This window comes from Acartia tonsa, chromosome 2, assembly GCF_053477335.1.
Source record: "Acartia tonsa isolate MP-2025a chromosome 2, ASM5347733v1, whole genome shotgun sequence".
In the NCBI taxonomy this organism is placed as follows: Eukaryota; Metazoa; Arthropoda; class Copepoda; order Calanoida; family Acartiidae; genus Acartia; species Acartia tonsa.
In genome coordinates, this window is record NC_137261.1 from 34,339,465 (window position 1) to 34,367,404 (window position 27,940).

At 32.8% G+C, this 27,940-nt stretch overlaps 1 protein-coding gene across 1 annotated transcript; it reads right to left on the reverse strand.

Annotated features, from left to right (window-relative positions):
* Window positions 1-919: 919 nt before the first annotated feature.
* LOC145312439 (uncharacterized) lies at window positions 920-27,933 on the reverse strand. The gene is made up of 6 exons (XM_080151688.1): window positions 27,201-27,933; window positions 22,611-22,792; window positions 12,542-12,688; window positions 9,195-9,403; window positions 8,419-8,865; window positions 920-1,728 (listed from the first exon to the last, which is right to left on the reverse strand). The coding sequence occupies exons 1-5, from the start codon at window positions 27,238-27,240 to the stop codon at window positions 8,424-8,426; spliced, it is 1,020 nt and encodes a 339-aa protein (XP_080007814.1). The 5' UTR covers window positions 27,241-27,933; the 3' UTR covers window positions 920-1,728; window positions 8,419-8,423.
* Window positions 27,934-27,940: the final 7 nt, after the last annotated feature.

The window sequence follows — 27,940 nt, forward strand, 5'->3', positions numbered from 1 at the left end:
CATCAAACATAAAGAGGTTTAGATTTAGGTTTAGCCCCCCCTCCAAATCATTTAGTGCAATAGAACTTGAAAATATTCATTATCAACTTTAATTCAAAGTCTGATCAAATAAATATTTCTCATAACTATGTTTTTGCGTCTTTTATTTTTATGTATTACATGTCACATTTTGACTTTAAAAGCGCGTTTAAAAGATTTTCCTAACAAACTTTTCGTGCACCCAACCTCAGAAAACGAGCTAAAAAACCCTACGGGGGCGCGAGGGGGTAAATGAGACCAGTACAGGCGATTATAATATGTCTTTGGTTAATCAAATATCGTATTTTTAGCCAGTGGCAACCGGTGAAAACATGTTTCCTCTTACTGTCTACTTAAATGTTGATTATAAAACAAACAAAAATAAACTAAAATCTTAACTTCAACTAGAATTATTTAGGACTAATATCTTTTATTCGTATTTTTTCTTTTAAATTGTCAAAATACATGTAGTGCATGACTCACCTGAAGTTATTTTGTCTAATTACGTTAATTCTATGAGATTTTAATACTTTTAGAATTGTTGATGAAACACAAAATATATGCCTTTTTCTTTAAGAAATTTTTTGCATATCTTGACTTTCAGACTTAAGAAAGCTTACTTAAAAAGCGTATTTTTACGATTCCTTTGAAATCTGATGTACATTGGGTATGATAATACTCATAGAATGATTAAAACTTGATTTGGGGGTGGTAAATTGAATCCTCTTGTTGCCCATATGTGCACTCCATTAAAATAATTGTACAGCTGACTAAAACAACATTATTCTCTATCCCTTCACCAACTAATGGATGAAAAAACTAACTAATAAATGAGGTCCATATTAGCAATAATCATTAATGACAAAATAAAAAGCATTTTCGCAACTAAATAACACAAACAAAGGTTTAACATATAATATTTACGATAACAATGTGAAAAATTACAACTTTACCAAAAGGCACATTACAAACTAAAAAAAATACACTAAATATTATTTTTCTTATGAATTTATAGAACATTGACAGAATTTACTGATAAATAACTTTTAAATATTTACAACTTAATATTTTAACGCAAAAATAGCAAATTGTCCTAAAAAAAAAGATCATTTTTTTGAAAAATGACAATTATAAAAAATTATTTAGCATTAACTTTTATACTACCTATAACGTATACTTATGAGTAAAATTCAAAATTGTTGTCTAAATTTTAATATAAATGTATTAAACTTTTTTTAAAAATATTATCTTGAAAAATTAAAGAATTTTAGGGCAAATCTTCCACTTTTAGATCAAAAATAACTTATCGTTTTTCTTAATCTCTAAAAAAAAACTATAAAAAATCAAATAACTTTTTGTTAATTTCTTTCCTTGTTTAGTTTAGGCATAAATATTATTTTTGGATTGCTTATTTTTCTTTCACATTATATAAATTAAAGCGAAAATTTATTTTTTTTGAAATACACTTACATTTTATTCTACTAATTATCTTATTATATGTTAGCATTCATTTTTTATGTTCTTTTATTGTATTTAATTTGTTTTTAAGAGAAAATGAATTCAAGATTCATCTAAAAAATAACGTTTTTACGATATAATTTTACTTTTCACAGATTAAAAACGTATTGTTATTGTCTTTTTTTTTGCAGCAAACTCATTTTTCATACAAATCATATCAGCCAGGTTTTCTTTCAGATATTAGAACCAATCCTGAAACAAATGTATTAATACATTAATCATTATTTGGATTGCAATTTAATCGTGCGTTTTAATAGAATTGTTTTTATTTTAATTGCAACATTAAAATTGCGATTGACAAGTCAATTCGCATCATAAGGAAAAAGAATAAGAGGTTAAATACTCACCCCCTTTCATTGTAAAATACTACTTCCCCATCCCCCAAAAATTTATACAAATTTTATAGACGAACAGCACGCGATTTTTTGCATTTCAATATAATGTGGATGAAATTAATAAATATATTGTTCTTAAAAAGCAAACAGCCAGGTGCTATTTGAATTGGCTAAATGTATAACAAGAGGATTCATCATTTATGATAAAAAATATTTTTTTTGTTAAATTTAATAATTAAATCTAATTAACATATTAAACCTTTTGAATGTTTTCCAATAATGATTGATAGTATAGTCTTGCCACCAATAGGGGCGCTAGTTGTCCTTATTCAGAAAAAGTTTAAAAGGCTTAATATAAATTACATAAAATGTTTTAAAAATACTTATCTAAATTAGTGCATACATTTTAATGCTATCTACGTTTTTTACAAGTAATAAAATACCTATTCGGTTTAACATTATTTTTAAAAATGAGTAGTTTAAAAATATTTTGAAATTTAGTGATCCATATGTAACCCTAAAAACCCTTTGGTGAAAAAATACACAAAACCAAAAAAATATGATCATTTTCTATACACAGTGTGGCCACAACTAAAAAAATACTGATACTGAAGAAAAAAAAGGAAATACTGAAAATACTGAATCCTAAAATAGGAAAAAATACTGAAATACTGAACAAAAAATACAAATACTGAATAAGTATTTTTTTATATGATTCCTCATTTCAAAATTTCATATCATCATAGCTTTACTTTATCATTAGGGGGATATTTTAAAGATCTTTAAATTTTGCCTATTAGATTTTTTTGCACCAATTAAGCAGAAAATGACTGATAAATATTTTAAATGATTACAAAACTTAAATACTTTTTAGTTGAGTTAAGAGCATAGACGTCCAACCTTTTTTTTTTTTTTTTTTTGGGGGGGGGGTAAAATTTTTTTAAGGGGGGGGGGGGTAATTCGCTTTTGGGGGGGGTAAAATGGCGCGCGAAGTGCGCCGCAAATTTTTTTTACCCACCCAAAATTTTTTTTTTTGGGGAGGTAATTACCCCCCATGAAATATTGTATATGTCTGTTAATAGCTTAAAACCTGCATAACTCAACGTCATTTATGTAAGTAGTGTGGTTCCCTAAGAATTCCAAACACCCCAGCATCACAAGGCTGCGTAAGAAGGTTGAAATAAAAAGCTTTTGTGTGATGATAGTCGTAATAAAGAGGAAACCAGTTAACAATGGATCTTGTATTTTTTCTTCCATAGGGTGAGGCGGGGCTAAACCGGTAATTTAATCGGTTTTTTGAAAATAAAATGGGGTAAATATTAATATTTTCAAATAACACCAACACCATTAGAAAGCTTACGGAAAAGACTATCAGGTCCTAAAAGGATATTATCCTAGGACCTTTAGAAGTTTGTCATAATTGGACTCAAAGAAATTACCGACCTTTACCCCACGGTGGGGCTAATCTGGTAACGTCTTTTCAACCTAAAAAAATCAATGAAAAACGGCCAAACGGCCAGTCAAGCATAAATAATCATACTTAGTATAGGTTAAATTAAATTACAACTGGGAAATAGTAAACTTTACCCCTGCTTCCCTCCCCCAAAAAATAGCATGGCGGGTCAAATATTTACCCCCAACCCCCAGTGCCCTTAGTCTTCTTGGGTATAGATTTATAATCCAAACAACTACCTTGCTAAAGTTGTGAAGACCCTTTTGTCTGCAAGCAAATTGCTTTCTGTTCTTCTTTTAGAGACTTGGGTGTTTTTATATTTCCGACGCAATTAGCTGATTTCAAAGACCAAGGGGATAGGGGCTATTTCATGTGAAGCTACTCAATAATACCTAAGCTAACTTAACCTAATTTAACACCTGCGGAGGGTACTAACCCTGTGGGGCTACTCAATATTATCTAACCTAACCTAATTGAACTTTACCTAACTTAAACAAACCTCTGCGATGAGCACTAACCAATTGATTTGTTCAATAATGATTAAATTAACCTAACCTAACCCTTTAGGGGAGACCCTAATCCTGCGGAGCTGCTAAAAATTTCCTAAAACAACCTATCCTAACTTTACCTCACCTAACCCAACCTTACTTAACCCCTGCAGGGGACACTAACCCTGTGGAACTACTTAATATTACCCCACATAACTTAACCTAACCTCTGATTGCACAAAAACACTTTTTTTTGTATAAGATTAGATCTTAAAACAAATACGAAAGCTATTACAATAATAATCTGTTATAAGGGGGGGGGGGGGGGGTTAATGCAACCATGCGCAATGTATAAATGGCACTTAGAATTCGAATTTCGATCTGAAATTTTGCATGAGTAATCCTTGTTAGGTCTATTTTCCTTAAATCGAACAAAAAGTTGAAAAAGTAGCGGCTAACGGCTCAGCCGTTTAGCCGTTTTTGGGCTATTTTTAGGTCAAATCTGTCATAAATTACGTAGGAATAAACTTTTTGAAACGTATTTTTACTTAAAATTGTGTTAAATGATACAAAAAAAAACATTTTCCAGGTTCCGGAGCTCCAGGTGGCCTATGTACAGGTAAAAATAAAATTTAGAGTTAGAGGTCAACTTATAAAACAAAATATGCACCTTTTTTAATGTTATTCACATATTTTAAGAAAAAAACCTGCACATTTTGTTTCATAAGCTGACCTCTAACTCTTAAAAACTTTTTTTTTCATTTTACCTGTCCAGAGACCACCTTGAGGCCTATCCAAAAAATATCTTAAAAACTTGTTAGAAGTTCACCTTATAAGAATGATTGGATCTACTGCAGTTCATGGTAAAATATTGCTGGTAACGAATGCTTCCTGGTTCCTGGCAATATTACAAGATTCCTGGATCCAGCAGCACGCATATTCCCCTAAATCAAAGGTTCCTGTTAGCTGGCAATCTGCTAATTTTCCAGGTTACCAGCAATAAGAGAAGATTACTGGCTTACAGGAGTTTTTACCCCATACCCCCTATCACATTTTCGTAGGGGGTAAACAGCAATGATAAATAAGAGACAGTTGCTTCAATTATATTATTAATAAAGGTGGGGGAAGGATATAGGAGAGCCTTTACCTATAAATTTAACTGTTTCTATCTTCATATCCAATTTCGCGTAAAATTTTGGGCGCGCCTTTTTATTTTTATAATACATTGAAAAATGGGGGAGATAAATTCGTAATTTTCATCGTATTAATAAATTAATTTTTTCTAAGTTAGGCTCTGAAATCAAACAGTAAAACCAACGAACTTGAACGCCTATAGAATGCCATAACTTAATACTAGCCCCTATAACCTAAACTAACCTAATTATAAAAAAAAGTGCCGCGAAAAAATTCTATGAGGATAACGCCAACAATTCTAGCCTTTATAAACTTTACGGGAAAGTTTAACACTTTCGCGCCAAAATTTTAATGGCATTTTTATTTCGTCTTATAAAATACAGGGTTTTAATTGGTGGGTATTCGAGTTGAGATAACATAACCTCTCGACAAAAAGCTAATTTGTTACCCATTTTTAAATTGAAATCTTTGATACTTTTGGCGGGTGTTTTGAATTGAAATTATCTTTCCTCCTTTTCATGCTTTGTAAACTCAAGCAAGCAAGGTTGACAATATAGCAATATTTGTTTGTTTCTCAATTAAGATCTCACTAACCACTGATTCGATTGAGTTCTTCATTTTAGAGAAGCTTCACAAGGTCCCATGATGGTTTTAGGCTATTTTCTGCCCCATTTCTATCAATTTAAAACTGAGACTCATGATGCTAGGGGCGCAACTGCTTTAATCTACAATATAAAGTAGCGAAGGATTTTAATTTAAAGTAAAATATTTAGGAAAAGTAAGTTACAATTACATAATGAGTTTCATACTTAATTATAAGTAACAGGATGTCCGCTTTTGTGTGTGTTTGACAGTCTTTGTAAACAGAGGGATCTTGCTAACCGATAAACCAAAAAATTATAATAATATTTTTTTCTAGAGACGGTTTATCTTAGGAGGATTGTGGATGATGCCCTCAAATCAACCAAAATAGTTAAAAACCTTCCTAGGACCTATTGACCTTAAAGTTTTTACTGACTACTTTTATATTGTTACTTTTTACACCTATGTAAATGTTATATTATTAACTGTTGATAAAAATCAGAAATAAGGAATTTTTATGCTATTTGTCTCAGTCCTCCCCCCCCCCCCCTCTCTAATTCATTATTTACATTTGATCAGTTTAAGTTTTTTAATATACTGTGAATTGTTGCAGAGCGTGGCAATATTTATATCTTTTCCTAACTCCCTCAAATAATACAGAGAAACACCACAACCCTCCTACCCCCCACCACATCAGACAAACATGCCAAAATAGCCACTTTTGAGTTGTGTGAATCTTATCAACCTCTAATTGTGGGGTAAGTGTAATAAAAGGGAAATGGGAATTAAAAAAGGGAAATATTGCTTTTTAACAGGAATATTTCAAACATGGCAGTGGCCAGGAATATGCATAAATTGCTGGCAACCAGGAAAGTTAAACATTGGTAGCTCCAGAAATATTTCTTGTTATGCTAGATCCAGGAATCTTCTAACATTGCCAGGAAACAGGAAGCATTCGTTACCAGCAATATTTTACCATGAACTGCAGTAGATCCGAATGATTTTATCTCTAATAACCTATCCTCTCAGTCCAAAGATAAAGCCTATACAACACCAGATTTACTCAAATGTGTCAAAACTTCCCCACCCCCTTACTTTTCAATAATAATATTTCAATATCATATATTTGTGACAGGCAAAATATTATCCCCTAAAAATAAAAGTCGTCGTAATGATTTTCAGAATAAGGTTTTTTATATTTTTTCAAAAACTTAAATATCTTTGAAGAAGGAGATTGAAGGATTTAAATGTAAATAAAAACATGATATCTAGGCTTAATTTTATTGTCCAACTTTGCGGATTCTTACGGGGAGGTGTGGCAAAGTATAATTGGCTTCTGCATATAGGTGATCTATTACCATTACGAAATTATTTTTCTGCAAAGATACACCCACACACCAACAAACTTTTTGGGTAACTAAACCCAGAACCACTTCATTATGCAATCTACATTTTCCTGGATATTTTGTCTACGGTAGTCCATAAGTGTACAGCTTTACAGTACATTGTTTCTATTTGTTAAAGCAACACGTATGATAAAAGAAAAATATTCTGTTTAGAGTAAAATGCTTATATTTCAATCAAAATCTATATTTTTGTATTTTTTACCGATCCACTTCATTATGCAAATCAAAAGAAAATCAATGGGAAAACGTTTGTTTTGCCCTTTTCTCCACTTTTATAAATTAATTCTGATAAAATAACAATTTTTTAAGGGATTTATGCATTAATTATAATGAAAAACAGTTTAAGGTAGATTTTAATGATTTTTCTAAATAAGAAATAATTGAAAAAAAGAAATTCTATCCCTATCACTTTTGAGGACAGCTGCCAACCCCATTCTTATGGATGAAGCTAAATACATGTTAAAAATAAGAATTAGCCTGAAAAGTATACAAAAATGTTTTTTGATGTGTTAAAAAAACTCCATTTTAAAATCTTCATTTTGAGGATGATGGCCTTTAAGATGCTCTTACTGGTGGTGATGGTGAGCTAAATGTTATCAAAGTGCATGCCCATGATGAAAACTTATATATTGAACTATAGTTCAATTTTTGTAGTCAGAGCAGCCTCCAGCCAAGCAATATTAAAAACGAAAAAAATTGCAATTTTAATTACTAAAATTCATAAAGTAAATAATGTAGCTTTTAGATAATGGTTATATTTCATGAAGAGAGGCTCCATCAACCTCAAAATCAAGATTTTAAAATGGATTTTTTTAACACATCAAAAAACATTTTTGTATACTTTTCAGGCTAATTTTTATTTTTAACATGTATTTAGCTTCATCCATAAGACTGGGGGTCAGCAGCTGTCATCTAAAGTGATAGGGATAGAATTTCTTTTTTTCAATTATTTCTTATTTAGAAAAATCATTAAAATCTACCTTAAACTGTTTTTCAATATAATTAATGCATAAATCCCTTAAAAAATTGTTATTTTATCAGAATCATTTTTTAAAAGTGGAGAAAAGTGCAAAACAAACGTTTTCCCATTGATTTTCTTTTGATTTGCATAATGAAGTGGATCGGTAAAAATAAAAAAATGTAGATTTTGATTGTAATATAAGCATACGTGTTGCTTTAGCATAATAGAAACAATGTACTGTAAAGCTGTACACTTATGGACTACCGTAGACAAAATATCCAGGAAAATGTAGATTGCATAATGAAGTGGTTCTGGGTTTATAAAAGATAAGTTCCCAAGGCCATAGAAATCACGAGAGAGTATTGCATTTTTTTATTGGTGAAATAACCGAACATTTGATGCCTTTTTTCAAAAAGGCATAAAAAGTTGCCAAATAGGATACTAAACAGTAATGTTGAAGGAATTCACGTTATTTGTTAATTTTATAGCATGGTTTTTGACATCCTTGTTATTTTGTTAGTACCTTTATTAGTTAGCTATAGACATTGTTGTTTGATGAGGTGCTAAGGTTACTGTAGACGTCGATGATGGTACTACTTCGACAGCAACTGCGACAGTTGCTGGAGGGTTCTGGCCCTGGTGATGAACATTCTTTTGATGGCGCTGCAGGTGATCCTTGCGGTTAAAATCTTTACCGCATATGACACAAAGGAATCTTCTTTTTGGACGTTCTGGTGCAATGGTAACATGCTGGACAGCAGCTGCTGCAGGGGCAGTAACTATAGGCGCACTATTTACGGTAGCAGAGGTATTTAAAGAAGTTGCCATAGGCCCAGTACCATGCACATTTTTACGATGTCGCTGTAAATGATCTCGTCTTACAAAATCTTTGCCACAGTCTATACACAAGAAAGGCCTGTCAGGTTGTACACCAAGGTGAATATACTTCAAATGATTTGTAAGCAAGTCTTTCCTAATTATAGATTACAATTTATATTATATTATAATAAGTATTTTGTTTTTATGTTTGCCCAATAAATTCTTGCTAGTTACTAAGCCGATGTAGTCTTCTATTTCAGGGAAGTTAATCTATATCACTATCAGTTGTTTAAATCAAATTTAAAAAATCTGTGGGGATTTAGATGCTAGAGGAGCAGTCGTTAGTGTTAAATAGGAAGTAATTAAAGTTCAAGTTACTTGATAGGAAACAAATGTCTTAGGATCAAATTATGTTTTAATTATATTTAAACTATTCTTGAGTACAGAAATTTATCTTGTACAAAAATTGTAATTAATCAATTCCTAGTATATGTTTTATTACAACCCGGGACTTCACATCTATGCATCGGATGCCCAGTATGTACTAACGTGTGACGCTTAAGATGCTCTTCTCTCATAAAAGCTTTTTCACAGTCACCGCATTTGTATAGTCGTTCTTTTGGTGGCTTTTCTTTCTGTTGAACTGTTGTGTAGGCAGCAGTTTTTATATGAATCTGTTCCGTTCCAGCCTAAAGTTATTTTTGTTTAGTGAGAGGAGTGAAAAGAGAATTAGGTAAACATACAAAACTATTAAGTACACCTCTCAATATGTAAGGATAAACACCAAATCAGTACAGGCTGGGAGGGAAGACAGAAACATCTTCTATAAAAAGGGGAGGTAGCTTGCGCAGAAATCCGTAAAGGTTCGAGTTTTCAAGACTTTAGAATAGAAGTATAAATCTAAAATTTTGTATGACAGATGCTCTAATATGGATCCGGCCTTAAAAAAATCATAAAAAATAAAAAATGATTTATTTTATAGAAATATTTTTATGTTTTTTATCAAAAAAAATTTCGAAAACAAGTCAAATTTCGCGTACTTCGGAAAAATTATTTTTTTGTAGAAAAAGTTGACCAAAAAAATAGAATGTTAATGAAATTTTATGTGCATGCTCTTTAAATTACATTTAGCAACTTTAAACTTTAGGGCATGCTGTAATAAAATCAATATGTCATAGAATTTTTGAAGCTTGAAAATGGACTACCGACTTCACCTCGAGGCGTGGCGAAGTCGGTCCGGTTTATTATTTTACAAACTTCCCAAAGTCCTAGGATAACGTCCTTTTAGGACCTGTTAGACTTTTCCGAGATCTTTCTTTGTCCCATTTAAAAATAATAATTTTCACCCCGCCTTACCCTGCTTGTCTTGGTCATTGTGTGAGAGTTATCAGAAAAAATGAAATTTGAACAAGGGAGTTTTTATGTGGAGAAAAATTGTGTTTTTAATTAGGAAGCGAGGACGAGTGGATTTTTGTTGATACACGAGGAATGATTCCTTTTTGAGATAAAATGTTGTATTTTTGTGCATTAGAGTGCTTGTTTAGTGGAATGAGGGCTTAATGAAAGATCATTACAGGTACATGTGTTAGATTTATCAATCTTAACCCACCCAAAAATAAGAAAATGCATGTCCAAGCGTGGCATTACTAAGAAGGCATTTTTTAAAGATGTAATAGTTATTTCTTGCATCGTATTATAAACGGCTTTCCGCGGATATAGAAAGTACAATTATGAGATTAAAACTAGTTTTTTTAGCCTCGAGGTGACTAAGGCACTGGCTAAAAAAACTGGGTTTAATCTTATGATTGTACATTTTTATATTCATAGAAAGCTGGATATAATACGATGCTAGACATAGTTTTTTCGTATGGATGAGAACCGGTTCCTTTTCACCGGATTCGAATGAATACGAGAAATAGTTATCTTTTCAGTAAAAAAAATAATAAAAGAAAATAAACATATTTTCTCGTATTCATTCGAATCCGGTGGATAGGAACCGGTTCTCATCCATACGGAAAAACGATGTCTAGCATCGTATTATATCCAGCTTTCTACGAATATAAAAATGTACAATCATAAGGTTAAACCCAGTTTTTTTTATCCGCGGAAAGCCGTTTAATATACGATGAAAGAAATAACTTTTTTAAGCCCTGATGTTTTCTATGAGTTTTTAATAAAAACTGGACTGTTTTGACATTCATCTCATTCCTGGCCAAGTGACTCTATAACAGGACGTCAGTTACGTCTTAATTGAAAAGTCGGCTTTGTTTGGATTGCAGCCGTAACACTACTCCTAATTTAAAGTCTTATAAAACAAACTTTTACGGATTTCTGCGCAAGCTACCTTGCCCTTTGTTTCAAAAGTGTAGATTTCATTTAAAAGAGATGTGTGCTATTTAATCATTACTAAACTAAGACATCTGTCATATTTCTTGCTCTGCTTCATATGTTTTTAAACTGGGGGAGGGGGCCTTGTTTTTATAGTTATCAATCCACTTATTTCGAAAATGTCACATATGATTGGATCTACCTATAAAACTTTGGAAATTGAATTTTGGCAAAACATTAAACATCCCCCAAAACACTAAAATTTTAAGTACTGAACTTATATGTAAAGATATAAATCTGATTTTTTTATTGGAAACTATTTTCACCTAACAGAAATAAGTTGTAACCCAGGGAGTAAGAGAGGGGACAATAAGCAATTAATTATTTGCTGAAAGATCTTGAAATCCAGATTAATCCAGAAAATATGGAGGAAATTTTAAAGGGAGAGTTAATACAATACCTACAGAAAACAATAAAATAAGAAGAAAGTTCCAAGAAAAAGCATTTATTTGAAAATTATATTACCAGCACATCAGACTGACGTAACCATTATGTAATTAATAACTAGAAAAATCTCCCTGGAACCCATTCAACCCATAGCCCCATAACCCAAAATTTAATTGGATTCTTAGATTCTTTATTAAACAAATATCACAATAAAGTTTTTATCTATAAAATGATATTTCCTGAAGAGAAAAAAATTGTTAAAACCAGCCACATCTTAACAAATTAAGTTTATTGATACTTGTCTGCAATATTCAAAATTAACAAACGAGTTAGCGGCATTCTGTTCGCTAGTACCCAAAGTCAGTCAGAAACTGCTAAACTCTTGCACATTCCCTTTAAGCCAGTACCCAAAGTCTGAGAAACCTAAAAATTTAATATTCGATTTAAGAATCCAATTAAATTTTGGGTTATTGGGCTATTGGTTGAATGGGTTCTAGAGAGATTTTTCTAGTTATAATTACAGAATGGTTACGTCAGTCTGATGTGCTGGTAATATAATTATCAAATGAATGCTTTTTTTTAACTTTCTTCTTATTTTATAGTTTTCTGTATTGTTTTAACTCTCCCTTTACAATTTCCTCCATATTTTCTGGATTAATCTGGATTTCAACGTCTTTCAGCAGATACTCTTAAATTGAATTAATTGCTTATTGTCCCCTCCCTTACTCCCTGCCTGAACCTGGAGGCCAAATCGAATTTTTTTTTAAATATAGGGAAACATTATCCCTAAGAAAATTTTTGTCAAATAACCTATCCTCTCACTCCAAAAGCCTATACTCTGTTTACGCAAAAAGGGTCAGTGCCCCCCCCCCCCCCTCCCGTCCCTATGCATCAATCAGTCCTATCTTTCATTTTTATGGGACAATTTAATTAGTTTGAAATTAAAATTGTTAAAAAAGTGCATTAAAACAATAATGCTGATACATGAAGTTACAGAATGTTCAAAATTTTTACTTAAGTAACCTGTCATTTTACAATGTTACTGGCTTTACCTGTTGTTTAATTGTGTATTGAGTAGGTTGAATTATATGGGCTTGCTGCGGCTGACGCTGGTGAATATTGTGTCGAATTGGAGCAGCACCAGGAAAAGCTGTGTCATTCGCCTGAACGTGATGCTGTTGTTGATGAATAGCTGGAACCTGCAATTCATTAATTTGTTTTAATGTGAACGCATTTTACGACAGACAACTTCTACATGCATGGTTTTTTTATGACCCCTAATTTAAAAGAAAACATTTAAAAAGAAAGGGGGGGGGGGAGATGTGACACTAGTGGAACTGTCAGTAAACGGCGGCAAAAACCAGGGTGGGCATACAAAAAAAAACCGACCAAAAAACACCCACCCATTGAAAAAAAAACCAAGGTTTTTATGGGTTTTTAAAATTTGAAAATTGATTTTTTAAACTAAAACATAACAATTTATGAGAAATAGTGACAGTGGCGTGCAGAGGGTTTTATTAAGGGGATGTAAAAAGACCTTAATAATTTCTGGAAGGGGGGGGGGGGGTGTTGACAGCCTAAGAATAGAGGAGGAGGTTCCATGATTTGAAGCTTTTAACCTCCCCTCCCCCTTTTATAGAATATTTTGTGCACCATTGCTAACAAGGGATTGATAGGAATGCCAGCTTTCTTCATTATCTATCTTGTTTATTGTGAAATCTTGCTTACCTTTTACCTACAACAACATAAACATTAATATTTCTTCCTTTCACCGCATGTTCCTAAGGTTACTAATTAAAAATTGTTGACTATATAATTTTAGCTTGCACTCTATGTTTGCGTTAGATCCTGCCTCTAGCAACATATTCTTATGTTTATTATTTAGTATCAATGATTTATATAAACTTATGCTATATGTAAATATTCTTAATCTGTCATTATCACTGTATTTTAATATGTTGACTGAAATAAATATTTGATATTAAGTCCCCCCACAGGGTTGGTTATAAGGGGAAAATTTTTTGAAAAAATAACATGGTCTTAAATGATTCCAAATTGCCTAATTCGGCGAGAAAGAAAAATTTTGGCGGCGGCGGCGGAAAACGGCATTGGAATATCTTTAAAAGCTTAGGAGAGGCACTGAATTTAAGATATAACTTGATAAACGAGTATTTGAAAAAAATGGTTATAAGGGGAAAAATTTTTGAAAAAAATAACATGGTCTCAAATGATTCCAAATTGCCTAATTCGGCGAGAAATGCAATAAAAAAAACTTGGGGTAATTAGTGACCCAGCCCAAAAGATTTCACCCAATTATCTCTAAAACTAAGGGAGTAGCACCCAAAATAAAATTGCTGGTATGCCGTGGCACGAGTCACCACATTCCCCCCCCCCCTTACTATGAACAATAAAATATTGTTTAAAAAGTCAATATCTTTTAACTAATTGGCAATATTCGTATTTTTTAGGGTAGCATAGGGTAATTGCGGTAGGGGGGGAGGGTCAATTCCGGTCACCCCTACCAACTTTTTAAAAACCGTTTTTTAACGATATACTAAACGTTTGCGAGAGATCTTCAGAAAAGCAAATTTGTTGTTTATTGCCTTACTTTCATTTGTTAAATTTTTTTGTCAGATCACTCCTATGATTTTTTTGCCCTCAAAAATGGACCAAAAATTTTTTCCAAATAGGCCACCGGTGTCCTGGATAGGAAACAGGTTTTTTTTTACATACGTCTCACAAGACCTATGTAGTCATGACCAGGAGACAATGACGGTTCAGTACATGACTTTCGTTAAATCACAGCTGATCATTTTTGTGGCTTTTTTTGAAAATTACTTTTATACCCAAATTTTCATAGTTTTCCTTCAAAAATCACAATTTTCTCACATTTGCAGCTTGGTTAACTTAAATTTACACAAGAAAAGTATAATAAATACAGCTGAACTAAGGACTTTGTTATCATTAATAACAAAATCTTTAAGAATCTTGAATAATCTAAGATTTGTAGTCTAGAAATGAAATAAGAGTTATTTGAAGTAAATATTTGAATTGATGTCTAAACAACTCTTGTAATTAAAAATTTTTTAAAAAATATTTCATGTCCCTGTTGCATGCCTCATGACATATTATATTTTTAAAACAAGTTTCCTTGAAATATTAACAAGTTATCATGCTCAATATTGGTTCCTGGCTGATTTGATGTCTCAACATCAAAACAATATCTGCTTGGAGTATAACATATATATCCACAACCACAGTTGCCATGTTTAAAGTCCGATATTACCATATATACCAGGCTACAATTGAATATACAACCAGTCCTTGGTTCAAAAGAGCTTAGTAGAAGGTTAATATTTTTAACAAGTGGGATTATCACTTGTAAGTGTTTGACATGAACTTGGAATCTGTGTAAAGACCAGTCTATAGCTGGTCTTGCCTTTTGTACACACTGCTTGTCTTTACTACTGATTAAATGTCATAGTGAGAACCATGGAAGGTTTTACATAGGTGAACCTACAGAATGATTATAGATACATATTGGATTCTAAGCTGGATGAATAATTTGCAAGATAGTGTATTCAAGATAGTGTAAGAGCAGCTAACGGACAGGAAAACACTTGGCTCATAGCTTGAAGAAAATAATAGTAGCTTATTACTAGAGTGAATGTGAATGCTGGTTACATGATCATAACTGGATTTTATTCAAGTGTGATTTTCAATGGCGACTTTAAAATCCAATTTGAAAATAAACACAGGCAAGTTCTTTGTCCTAAGCAGATCAATACTACCCTTCCTAAAAGCTACCAGTAGTAAAGGGACCTAGGATGTGTTGAACAGGAAGACCAAAATGTAGGATTAGCAAAGCAAAAATAATGGGCAGTTTGTCTATCAAGTGGTGTTAAATTTGGAATCATAGACCCACCTGACTTTCAATCAGCAGAGTAGGCGGAAACCAAGGTGAATTTCTGAGTAATAGAGAATGAGAGGATATGAGCTCTTAGCTGAAGTAACTAAGGCAAGGGAGTCTTAAAGACCATGTAGCTAGATGCATGGCTAGATGTCTTGGCTTTCATTCATGGAAAGATCTCTCATGACAGTGGTTGGTTCATAGGAAACCAAAGGAAGTAAAAAGTAAGAATACTTGAAAGTTTATTCTGAATCTTGAGGTTATCCCTTTATATGGCAAAAGTCAAGCCACAAGTTCAATAGCACGGGCCATAAAGAAAGAATCAAAAGTGTGTGAAATTGTTGATTAACAAACAAGGTCAGAATTCTAAACTGACTTCCATCAAGATTTATAGGCTGGGTGAAACATGTCAGCCGGCTAGAATAGAGGTCTGGCTATACCAGGGTGGAGAGAGGTACCTTGTTTAGTGGAAAGTATTATGAGGCATACTTGTTAAAGCTGAAGGACAGGGAGGGTAACTTTAACATCTTTCAACAAGAAGTTTAACATGTGGATTGATAGGAGATAATGTTTTAGTGAAAGAAATTTGAGGGCATTAACTTTATGTTGTGGAGTCAAAAGCAAAGTCAGATAGATTGAATCATGTTAAAGCCAGGTGAAAGCCTTTGGAGGCTAGAAGCAGTTCTGATGTGCAAATTTATTGTTGAACATTAATTCAAAATAATTAACTCTTACTCAATTTCTAGACTACAAATCTTATTCCATTGATTCTGAAAGATTTTGTTATAGGTGATAGCACAATCTTCAGTACAGCTGTTGCTTATTATACTTTTCTTGTGTAAATTTAGGCTAACTAAGCAGCAAATGTGAGATAATTGAGATTTTTTTGGGAAAAACTATGAAATTTTGGATAAAAAAGTAATTTTCAAAAAAATCCACAAAAATGATCAGCTGTGATTTAACGAAAGTCATGTACTGAACCGTCATTGTCTCCCGGTCATGACTACATAGGTCTTGTGAGACGTATGTCAAAAAAAAACCTGTTTTCTATCCAGGACACCGGTGAGGCAGTGTTAAACCTAAAATTGTGAAAAAAATTGTAAGTCCTAGCGACCTCAGGATTTTTGTAAATGAAAACTATGGCCTTCAGTTATCGTTTGCAATTGGAGGCGTTGTTCCAACTTGATTTTTAAATAATCTTTTTTTCATTAAAAAAAAAAGTGGGGATATACCGGTCAGCATCTTTTTCGTATAAGAGGGTGTTTGTGATTTTTGCGCGGTTTGGATTTTTTTATGTCAAATCGGCAAGGATTGAGCTTAAAAGGTGTTTAAGGTGTCTAAAGAAAGCTCTTTGCGTGCTCTTACAAAAACTCTACAGGATATGGGTTCTATCTCCAAGACTTAGAGTACATATTAAAGATTTTGTATTTTTCAAAATTCCTGTTGCATAAAATATTTTGAAACATTAGAGTTAGATCCCATATCATTTCGAGTTTATTGTCAGGCGTGTAATTCTGCATCTTTAGACACCTTAACCACCCTTGTAGGTCAATCCTAAACAATTTAAGACAAGAAAATATGTGTCGAAAACTGCTGTTAGAAATGATGTTTTGATTCGACCGACTTTTTTTCAAATGGGGAAAAGTGGTCAAAAAATTGTCCGATCGGCATGCGACTAGTACCGTTAGAAAGCTAATGACCTCAGCTATTTATTCATAGTTTAAAATGTTGAAAAAAATATTTTAAGGGGGTGTACCACCCACCCAAAGTCAAGTTACCGGAATTACTCCAAGCGTGGGGTAATTTCGGTATAGGCCACCCGCCGCCCTTTAGACCGATTTTTGACCGACTTCTAGTTGAGAGATCTTAATCGGACCAAGACAGGCTTCTTCCTTATTGCCATATCATTCATTTGCGATCAAAAAAACCGGAAAAAGTTTTTGGTAAAAATGTTTTTTTTAGGTTGAAGCAAAAAAGTGACTGAAATAACCCCACACTACTCTAAATAAAAAATAAAATTACATTAAATTTTAAGGTGTTAGAGCCCCCAGAGGGCTATGAGTTGAGGGGGGGGGGGGGTGCAGTTGATGTTTCCTAAATAAAAAGTCCATAAAAGCTTATCGTTCTACTCCTGCATGCCCTGTTTTTAAGTCTTAAAACTCACACCTGTACAGAATTTTGCAAAAACTACTATTCCTTTTATGTACAATTTTCTTAAACATGGAAATTAATGTTCTGCTTATTAAGTTCTGACACTCTACAAGAGTTATTGTTAGTTTGTCAAACCTCTGATTTTACAGCTTTTATGGTTGTTGTCATCCTTGTCATTATTGTTAGTATTAGGGGGGGGGGGGGGTTTAATGCAACCATCTCGTAATCATTGATTAAATGGCACTTGGAATTCGAATTTCGATCTGAAATTTTTCATGAATAATCCTTGGTAGGTCTATTTTCACTAAATTGAACAAAAAGTAGTACCGACTATCTTAAGAGCAATTTAGTCACGAAACCTATCGCCACGTCCACATAATACTTTTTGTCGCTTAAAAACCTTATCAAACAGTTCTAGCCGGTAGATATTAGTAGAAATTTTAAAAATGGTTATTGTTATCATTTAACATGAATTAAATGATGATTTAATAAAAAAGTTGATTCCTACGTACAGTGTTGCGGATCCGCATTGATTGTATGCGGATCCGGATCCTCCAAATTTGGTCAGTGCGGATCCGGATCCTTGACAATAAAAATAAAATCACCAAATTTTTCAAATAATATTTATAATTTAATTTCGAAGAGAGAAGAGTGTGGGAGTGAATCAGCTGATCTTAACAAGGTTAGGTACCAGATATTTCAAAATTTGTAAGTGACTATTTTATATAAAGGGGTAGTTTCACGAAATGCATTTGAACTTAATTTAGTGAACCGCATATTTTATCCTGGTTAAATGGTTAAACTACATTTATATGGCATATATTTAGAAAAATTTCAATTTTCTACCACATAGTTTTTGAAATATCAAGACTTGAAAATCGTCCTTTTAAATTGCATATATCACAAAAAGACAATTTTCAGGTCTTGATATTTTAAAAACTACGTGGTAGAAAATTGAATTTATTTCAAATATATGCTATTTAAATGTAGTTTACCCCATTAACTAAGAAAAAATATGCGGTTCACTAAATTAAGTTCAAATGCATTTCGTGAAACTACCCCTTTAGGTAGATTTTTCCATAAAGGAGGATGTGCTTAAGGACCATTTGGGCAGGGGGGGGTTTACTCGAGAACCCTTAGAGCTAGAGGGAGCTAATTTTGGATTTAAGCTTCTATGGGGCCAAAGTTACTTATAAAATTATCGTCAATTTTTTTTTTGGGGGGGGGGTAAAAATTTTTTTTATTGCATTTCTCGCCGAATTAGGCAATTTGGAATCATTTGAGACCATGTTATTTTTTTCAAAAATTTTTTGCCTTACAAGCAACCCTGCGGGGGGACTTGAATACAGTATGCTACTCTCTTAGTTTTAGAGATAATTGGATGAAATCTTTTTGATTGTGTCACTAATTACTTCAAGTTTTGGTATCTTTAAAAAAAAAAAACGGCGGCGGGACCGCCGCTCCCGCCGTCCGCCAACAAAAAATTTTTTTTTATTGCATTTCTTGCCGAATTGGGCAATTTGGAATCATTTGAGACCATGTAATTTGTGACACAATCAAAAAGATTTCATCCAATTATCTCTAAAACTAAGAGAGTAGCATACTGTATTTAAGATATACCTTCATACACGAGAATTTGAAAAAAATGAAAGTCCCCCCCGCAGGGTTGCTTGTTAGGGGAAAAATTTTTGAAAAAATAACATGGTCTCAAATGATTCCAAATTGCCTAATTCGGCGAGAAATGCAATAAAAAATTTCTTTTTTGGTGGCGGCAGAAAACGGCGGCGGACGGCGGGAGCGGCGGTCCCGCCGCCGTTTTTTTTTAAAGATACCAAAACTTGGGGTAGTTAGTGACACAATCAAAAAGATTTCATCCAATTATCTTTAAAACTAAGAGAGTAGCATACTGTATTTAAGATATACCTAACCTTCATAAACGAGAATTTGAAAAAAATGAAAGTCCCCCCCGCAGGATTGCTTGTTAGGGGAAAAATTTTTGAAAAAAATTACATGGTCTCAAATGATTCCAAATTGCCTAATTGCGAGAAATGCAATAAAAAAAAATTTTACCCCCCCCAAAAAAAAAATTTGGGGGGGGGGGGTCGACGATAATTTTAAAAGTAACTTTGGCCCCATAGAAGCTTAAATCCAAAATTAGCTCCCTCTAGCTCTAAGGGTTCTCGAGTAAACCCCCCCCCCCTGCCCAAATGGTCCTTAAGCACATCCTCCTTTATACCTCAGGATCCGGATCCTTGGACTCAAAAAAAATGCGGATCCTTGCGGATCCGGATCCGCAACACTGCCTACGTAATTAATAATGAATTTGCCCTGAAAATAGGTAAAAAACGGATTAGCTCATAGCTGCAAGCCGTTACTTTTTCAACTTTTTGTTCGATTTAAGGAAAATAGACCTACCAAGGATTACTCATGAAAAATTTCAGATCGAAATTCGAATTCTAAGTGTAATGTAATCATTGATTACGAGATGGTTGCATTACCCGCCCCCCTTTCATGTTTCCCCAAATTTTTAAAATACAGCTGGGACAAAATCATAAAGATTTTTCTGATACCTAACAAGAACTTCCATTAAATATTAAATGAATTAATTTAGGTAATTTCAGTATTTTCCCTAGTTAGTGGAATCTTATTAAAACAAGATTAGTCTTCATGAAAACTTTTGCAGTTTCAAAATGAAAATAGTACTTTCTTTTGTGTGTATATAAACTGTACAGCAGAGAACCCCATGGAACATCTAGAATTTATTTTGGGATACTTAAAGCTTACATAACGAAACTCCGAAGAAAAATGCCCCTAGATACGCACAATTTCATAAAGACAGAGACAAACTTGACAACTTTGACCGAGACATTCATGTATAGTGTTAATTTATGACTGGAAATTATTTCCTAGTGATTTGGGAGAAAAAAATTTAAAATCCGACTTAAATTGTCAGGTATGTCCGAGGAGCAGAGCATTTTAAAAGAAACGCAGATGAACAATTAAGAATTTATTGTTTCGAGGGTCATAAGGGCCAAACAAATGACGAGAAAGCATTAACCCATTTTTAATTGGTGAAAAAGTAATTTTTTCCTTTTTGTTTAGTTTATGAACAATGATTACAGTTGTTTTTAACATATGAGTTTAACAAAAGAAATTTTTTTTCTCTTGAATACACTGGAGATCATGATTTCATGTCCCAGTCGACATACAAATGACAAATAAGAACTTTTAAATGTTTTGAATTTGTGGAATAGATGAAAAATATAAAACAGATGTAGGGTTAGCATTTCGAATCCAGAATCCGCCCAATTGTTGGCAAATTTTGGAATCCAGAACCCAGAATCCGAATCCGGAATCCGTTTTTATAGCGAATTTGCATTCTTAGGCTAAAATTAGCCTCTTGAGTTTTTTCTTTGAAGGCAAAGATCATCTCTCCCCACCTAAACCAAGTGGAGAGATCAGAAAATATGAAAAAACGCAGCTTTGGATTCTTCCCAGTACCCGTTATAATTTAATCCTTTGATTTATTTCTTAAAAAAGCCTTTAAAAATTTTGCTAGAATCCGGAATCCGCGGAGAATCCGTTTTTTTTAACGAATTCTTGTAAGAATCCGAATCCGGTCAAAAAATAAGACGGATAATATGTGACGAAAATACACATACAAAAAAACTTTTTGAGACTACCAAGAGCCAAATGATTAGGAAGCAATAAACCAATATGGTGGTGCCAAACCCCCAATTTTTTTCATTTTATCCCCCCCCCCCCCCAACAATTTTTTTACTACCTCTTTTAAGATTTTTTTTGCACCGCCCAAAATCAAGACTATATAGTTTTAACAAATGAATCTCCGAAGGTGCTAAAAATATATCTGGAACAAAAAGATTTTTTATACCTTGATTAAACTTATGTACCTAATAATGATTCAAAGGGATAGTTCCACGAAGTGTATTTAAAGAGTTAGGGTACTTAGAGTAGTGAACTTTTATATGTCTTAGTTATTAGGCATTGAATAGATATGATTATGTGTTAAAGAATTTTTAACATTGACCTAACTGAACTTTTTTTATTTGACAATATCTAAAAAAGTTAAAGTGATTTGCCACATAAATTACATGAAAATGGTCTATTTTTTCCTAATATGTATAGCCAGAACACCAATATTAGAAAATGAATTGCCGCATATTTCACAAAAGTTATAAAAAAGTTGAACAAGGGTTACCCTTGGGGCAAGTTACTTACCTAGTTGTATTTTTGACAAAAAAAAGTTCTCGCCATAAATAACATGTAATGAAGTTGAAAATAAAAATGAAATACTCATTTTTTGAGGAAAATTCCTGGTCAAATCTTTTAATTTTAATCAATAACTTTATATTATGCATTACTACGTTATTTAAAATAGGAAAAACTTACAGTTCATTATTTTTTTTTAAATGCCCTTCGAGGTACTATCCCTTTTATAATTTGGAAACTCTTCTAAGCGTTTTAAAAAAAATTAACTATAAAAACCTTCAAAAGTAAAAAAAAAGACTTTGAAAAAATATTTGGTGAGTATCGCTTGATTTTAGGTAGGAGCCGGAGCCGCAATTAGGAAACTCTGAAATAGTCGGCATGCTAATGCTATTTTTAGGGCAAATCTATAAGTTATAAAGGAATCAACTTTTTGAAACATATTTTTGCGTTAACTCATGTGAAATGGTACTAAAAACCATTTTTTAAGATTTCTAGTACCAGCGGCTACCGGTTAGAACCTGTTGGAAACTTCCAGGTGCAGCAAAAGTATTATTTGTAGATTGGGCTTGTGACGGATTTACCCTGAAAAGAGCCCAAAAAATGGCATAACGGCAGAGCCGCCAGCCGTTACTTCTCCAACTTTTTGTTTGATTTAGGGAAAATAGACCTACCAAGGTTTACCTACTCATGCCAAGTTTCATAATGAAATTCGGATTCTAATTGCCATTTATTACGAGATGGTTGCATTACCCCCCCCCCCTTTTTGAATATTCCCCAGATGTTGCTTAATCCTCTATTACACTACATAGTGCGAATTTTGTAAAAGTAACCTGCACAATATGAACTGTATTTACTCCGTGATCTTGTTTCTCTTCTTTTGTTTGTGTAGTGCTTGCTTGAACATTAGATGTGACAAGGCCGGGTATGCCAGCCCTTGCAGCTAAATGCATAAATGGATTGACAGTCTGCATAGCAGTTAAGTGTGCCCCAGGAGGAGGAGTCCATCCACCTACCTGGAGACAACAACAAGTTGTAAAAAGATTACATTAAAAAGAGAGGGTTAACTTATGTAACTTTAAAAAAAAAAATTTTTTGTCTATAGTTCTTTTCAATAAGAAATATACATATTTAGTGAATATTATCGTTGTACTCAGGGAGTAAGGGAGGAGAAAATAGATCGAAAATTCAATTTTTAAGAGTCTCAGACTTTGGGTACTGGCTTAAAGAGAATGTGCAAGAATTCAGCAGGTTCTGACTGACTTTGGGTACTAGCGCATCAATGCCCCGTTAACTAGCTGAGTTAGTTTAGAATATAACAGACAGAAAAATTTGTTATTAAATGACTGGTTTTAACAATTATTTTTCCAAAGAAAATGTCATTTCATGTATAGAAACTCTATTGTGATATTTATGTATTAAACGATCTAAGAACCCGTTGAATTTAAGTGGCAGTTAAAAATATATGAGAAGGGTTGAAAAAGTTCTAAACACGATTTTTCTAGTGATTAATTACAGAATGTTTACTACATTGTGGTGTACTGGTAATTAAATTTTCAAGTAAAAGATTTTTTTCTTAGAACTAATTTTGTTCTAAATTATATTACCATAATCCCTTTACAATTTTGGTCAAATTTACTTGATAAATCCAGTGTGGCCACAACCAAAAAAATACTGATACTGAAGAAAAAAAAGGAAATACTGAAAATACTGAATCCTAAAATAAGAAAAAATACTGAAATACTGAACAAAAAAATACAAATACTGAATAAGTATTTTTTTTATATGATTCCTCATTTCAAAATTTCATATCATCATAGCTTTGTTATTAGTGGGATATTTTAAAGATCTTTTAATTTTGCCTCTTAGATTTTCTTGCACCAATTAAGCAGAAATGACTGATAAATATTTTAAATGATTACAAAACTTAAATACTTTTTAGTTGAGTTAAGAGCATAGACGTCCAACCTTTTTTTTTGGGGGGGGGAATTTTTTTAACAGGGGGATAATTTGCTTTAGGAGGGGGTAAAATGGCGCGCGAAACGCGTCGCAAATTCCCCCCCCCCCAAATTTACCCCCGGGGTAAAATTTTTGGAGGGGTAATTTAAATTTTATTAAATATTTAGTATTAAAAATGCGCGCGAAGTGCGCAAAAATTTTATTTGTTAAGAGATTTTTTATTTTGAGGGGGGGTATTTACCCCCCCAAAATTGTTTAGGGGGATGAAAATACCCCCTCCTAAATGGTTAGGGGTGCCGTAGGCACCCCTCAGAAGAGGGGTAAATAATGAATGGGGGGGGTAATCGCCACTAAACCCCCCCCCCCCTTGGACGTCTATGGTTAAGAGCATGCTAAAAAACTTTACCTTCAATAATCATGCAAAGTACTCACCTTAGATTATTCATTCTATTAATAGACAAAAAAAATACTGTATAAAAGCATCTCAAATATCTAAAAAAATTTATATTTGAGATGAAATTGAAAAAAAATGTATATTACCATAAAAAAAAAAATTAATGTACAAAGTTATAGGGTAATTCAAAGGAAAGTAAAGTGAGGCGCGAAGCGCCCAAAAAAATTTGACATCAACTACTTAAATAAACATCTTATTTAAGCAAATTTTTTTGGAATTTAAGAAATAATGAAAATACTGAATCATGAAAATTTCCAAAAACTGAAAAATACTGAATAAAATTTTCAAATACTGAATATTCAGTATTTACTGAAAATACTGAAGCCCCAATTTCCAAATACTGAAGAATACTGAAGATTTTCAGTATACTGAAGAATATGGCCACGCTGTAAATCTGGTGTTCATTGCTTTTCAGCGAAAACTCTTAAATTGAATTAATTGCCCATTGTCCCCTCCCTTACTCCCTAGTTCTACTACTATTTTTAAGCCTTAAAACAAATACCTCTACGGATTCTACCAGAAACCTACCCCTCTCTTATTTATTTAGCTCAATATGCGTCTTTCATGTTGTAGATTTTTTTTATTTCAATAAGGGGGGGGGGGGGGAAGTTTTGACACAATTGCGTAAACAGTAGGGATGGGAATCCGTCGAATTTTTGGGCCGGATTCGGATTCCGGATTCTGAAGGAATCCGTCAAATAAAGTGACGGATTCTTGCGGATTCCGGATTCTTATTTTTGGCGGATTCCGGATTCGGATTCCGGATTCTAGCAGTATTTTAAAAGGCCGTCCGTCACAGAGGGATAGCTTTTTTCGTTAATTTATCACTATGTTACTTGGTTGAAGCCTTGATTTGTTTAAAGTGTTGACTTCCAGCATAACTAAAACATTTACATCACATTAGTAAATTTAAAAATTTAAGTGCTACGTATGTCCTAAAAATGTGCTTGGTATTTTCTAACCTATTTAAATTAAATTTAGCCTACCAATTTAGAATCCGGAATCCGCTATAAAAAACGGATTCCGGATCCGGATTCGGATTCCAAAATTGGCCGAAAATTGGGCGGATTCCGGATTCCGGATCCGGATTCCCATCACTAGTAAACAGTGAGTATAGGCTTTATCTTTGGACTGAGAGGATAGGTTATTAGGGATAAAATCATTCTTTCCCAAGTTTTAAGATTTTTTTAATAGGCCTCCAAGTTCAGGAGCTGCGGGCATCCAGATACTCTCTGTACAGGTAAAATGTTATTTTTTATTATCGGATAACAAAAATTGCCATGATACCCAAACTTTTCAAGAAACAGAAAGTCGGTTCAAATAAAAAAGGTATGGCAAAACAAGGGGGGGGGGGGGGAGTTTGTACAGTTATAGGAAATGAAAGTTCGATATCAAATTTTGGCCTGGACGTTTGGGCTTGTTTTTATAGTTATCAACCTAATTCTTTTTGTAAACTCTCTTATATGATTGGACCTACCTGTAAAACTTTGAAAATTTAATTTTGAGACTTTCCCTCTAGGGGCTAGTGGGGCAAAAGACCCCCCAAACACTAATATTTTAAGTTATGAGCTTATTTTTAAAGATATTGAGCTGATTTTTTAAATGGAAGCTTTTATTGCATAAATGAGTTGATTAGCCATCCCATATTTCATTTTTGCACTTTACTTCTAGGGGCTTGTAAGCTCAAAACTTAAAAATTTTGTATTGGGGGGGGGGGGGGTTGTTTTACCCCAAAAGCCCCTAGAAGTAAAGTGCAAAAAATGAAATATGGGGTGGCTAATCAACTCATCTATGTAATAAAAGGTTCCATTTAAAAAATCAGCTCGATATCTTAAAAAATAAGCTCATAAGTGTTTGCCCCAATAGCCCATAGAGGGAAAGTCCCAAAATTCAATTTTCACTGCGTTTTTTTGTATTTCTCACAGTAGCTTTTCTCCTTACAGTGGCCGAAATTAAAAATATAGTAAATATATATTCGGACCCAAAAAACTCAAGACGCTAATTTTAGCCTAACAATTAACAATCCGAATCCGCTATTAAAATAACGGATTCCGGATTCCAAAATTGTCCAAAAATTTGACGGATTCGGATTGCCAACCCTTATTTTTTCTATGGGCAATTTATTTTTAGATGGTGTTGGTACCCTCCTCCATAATTGTTATATATCTTCCCAGGACCCGTGAGAAGCTACATTGTAATTAAGAACCATTTCGGTTCAGAGGTTAGAGAGTTATTTTGTTAAGGCATTCCGTTACTTATAAATAATAATAAACAATTGAACTGCAGTTTTACATAGGTACAATAGTTAGACTAAACATTTTTAAAATTTTTATTAGTTGTTTGAAAATGTTTTTCCTAATGAGCAAAAATAGATTTTAAATAATCGAAAAAAAGGTTTATTTGAAAAAAGCACTTTTTGTTTTTTTTTGAGTTTCAATACCCCAAAAAATCCCAACTTGGGATTTTTACTTAATTGTTTTTTTTATGCCAACCCTGCTTGAAAATCGTATTCTTTTGATATATGCAAATAAAACTGGCTAATTTTTACAAAAACAGCATAATGACTAATTTAGTAAAGTCTAATTGTTTGTTATTTATTGTAATATACAAATATATACCTATGTTTGATCAATATCATAAACTTCTTTTTTATGCACTTCATGCAACTATCCCTTTAGGCGAAACGGGAAAAATAGTTACGCAATGAAGAATGAACAGACTAACTGACACACTTTGTGGAGATCATGCATTATTTGAGATATTACGAGAAAGCACTAAAAATTTTATGGTATGTCATAATTTAATGAGAAGTTTATATTAAAATTAAGGTCAAATAGATTTGTTGTAGAGGTGTTAAAACCTCAGTAACATTTGTTATATACATAACATAAAGGTAGATGATCAACGTAAGGCCGGATCCAGAGCGTCGAAGATATTTGTCATTCTAGAAAATTAAAAATTGCACCCAACATCCCACTTTACATTTTATATTTTTCAGTTTTACAACTTTCCTGTTCAGTTTTAATATTGTAAAAGTTTGTGAATTCCATTTTCTTGCGTTTTCTGTTTCTATTTGTATAATTCTGTGCTAAAACATTTCTACGGAAGCTACAATCTGAAATGAACAGGTTATTTAAAAATCTAAATGATCGATTCGACTAGACTATGTTCACAAAATAAAAATATTTGTGATCAAGTGAATGAAATTCAACAAATTTTCTTGTTAATTCGATCTTTTTAAGTCATTCAAATTTAAATCACAGATACTAATATTGTGAATAATTTTTTTAAAAAAACATTATATTTACTCTCTGTGCTGTGAAATATAAAAAAATGCTTCTGTCTAAAAATAAACATGCAGGGTTATTTCTTTATGACTAAACTATGTTAAGAATATAAATATCTAGTCCTAATTAATCAATTAGAACATGACTAAACTATGTTTAAAGACAAAAGTCTCGACAGTCAGTGTTAAAAACTGATAGATACTTATTAAATCTTTGAAAGTCACTTATCACAAACACGATGTTTTAATTATAAATCTATTTCACAATCAAAACCAAAACAAATTATTCCTCTTTTAAGATTAAAATTTATTTTTGGCTTTTTCGTAACATTAGTTTGTAGATTCTTATTTTTTTATTACATAAACAAAATAGATAATTGAAATGTAGGTTTTGTTGTTAGATGCATATTTATTTCAGTGGAGTGCCGCAGCGGCATTTACCAGCTACATATCGGAAAGAAGTA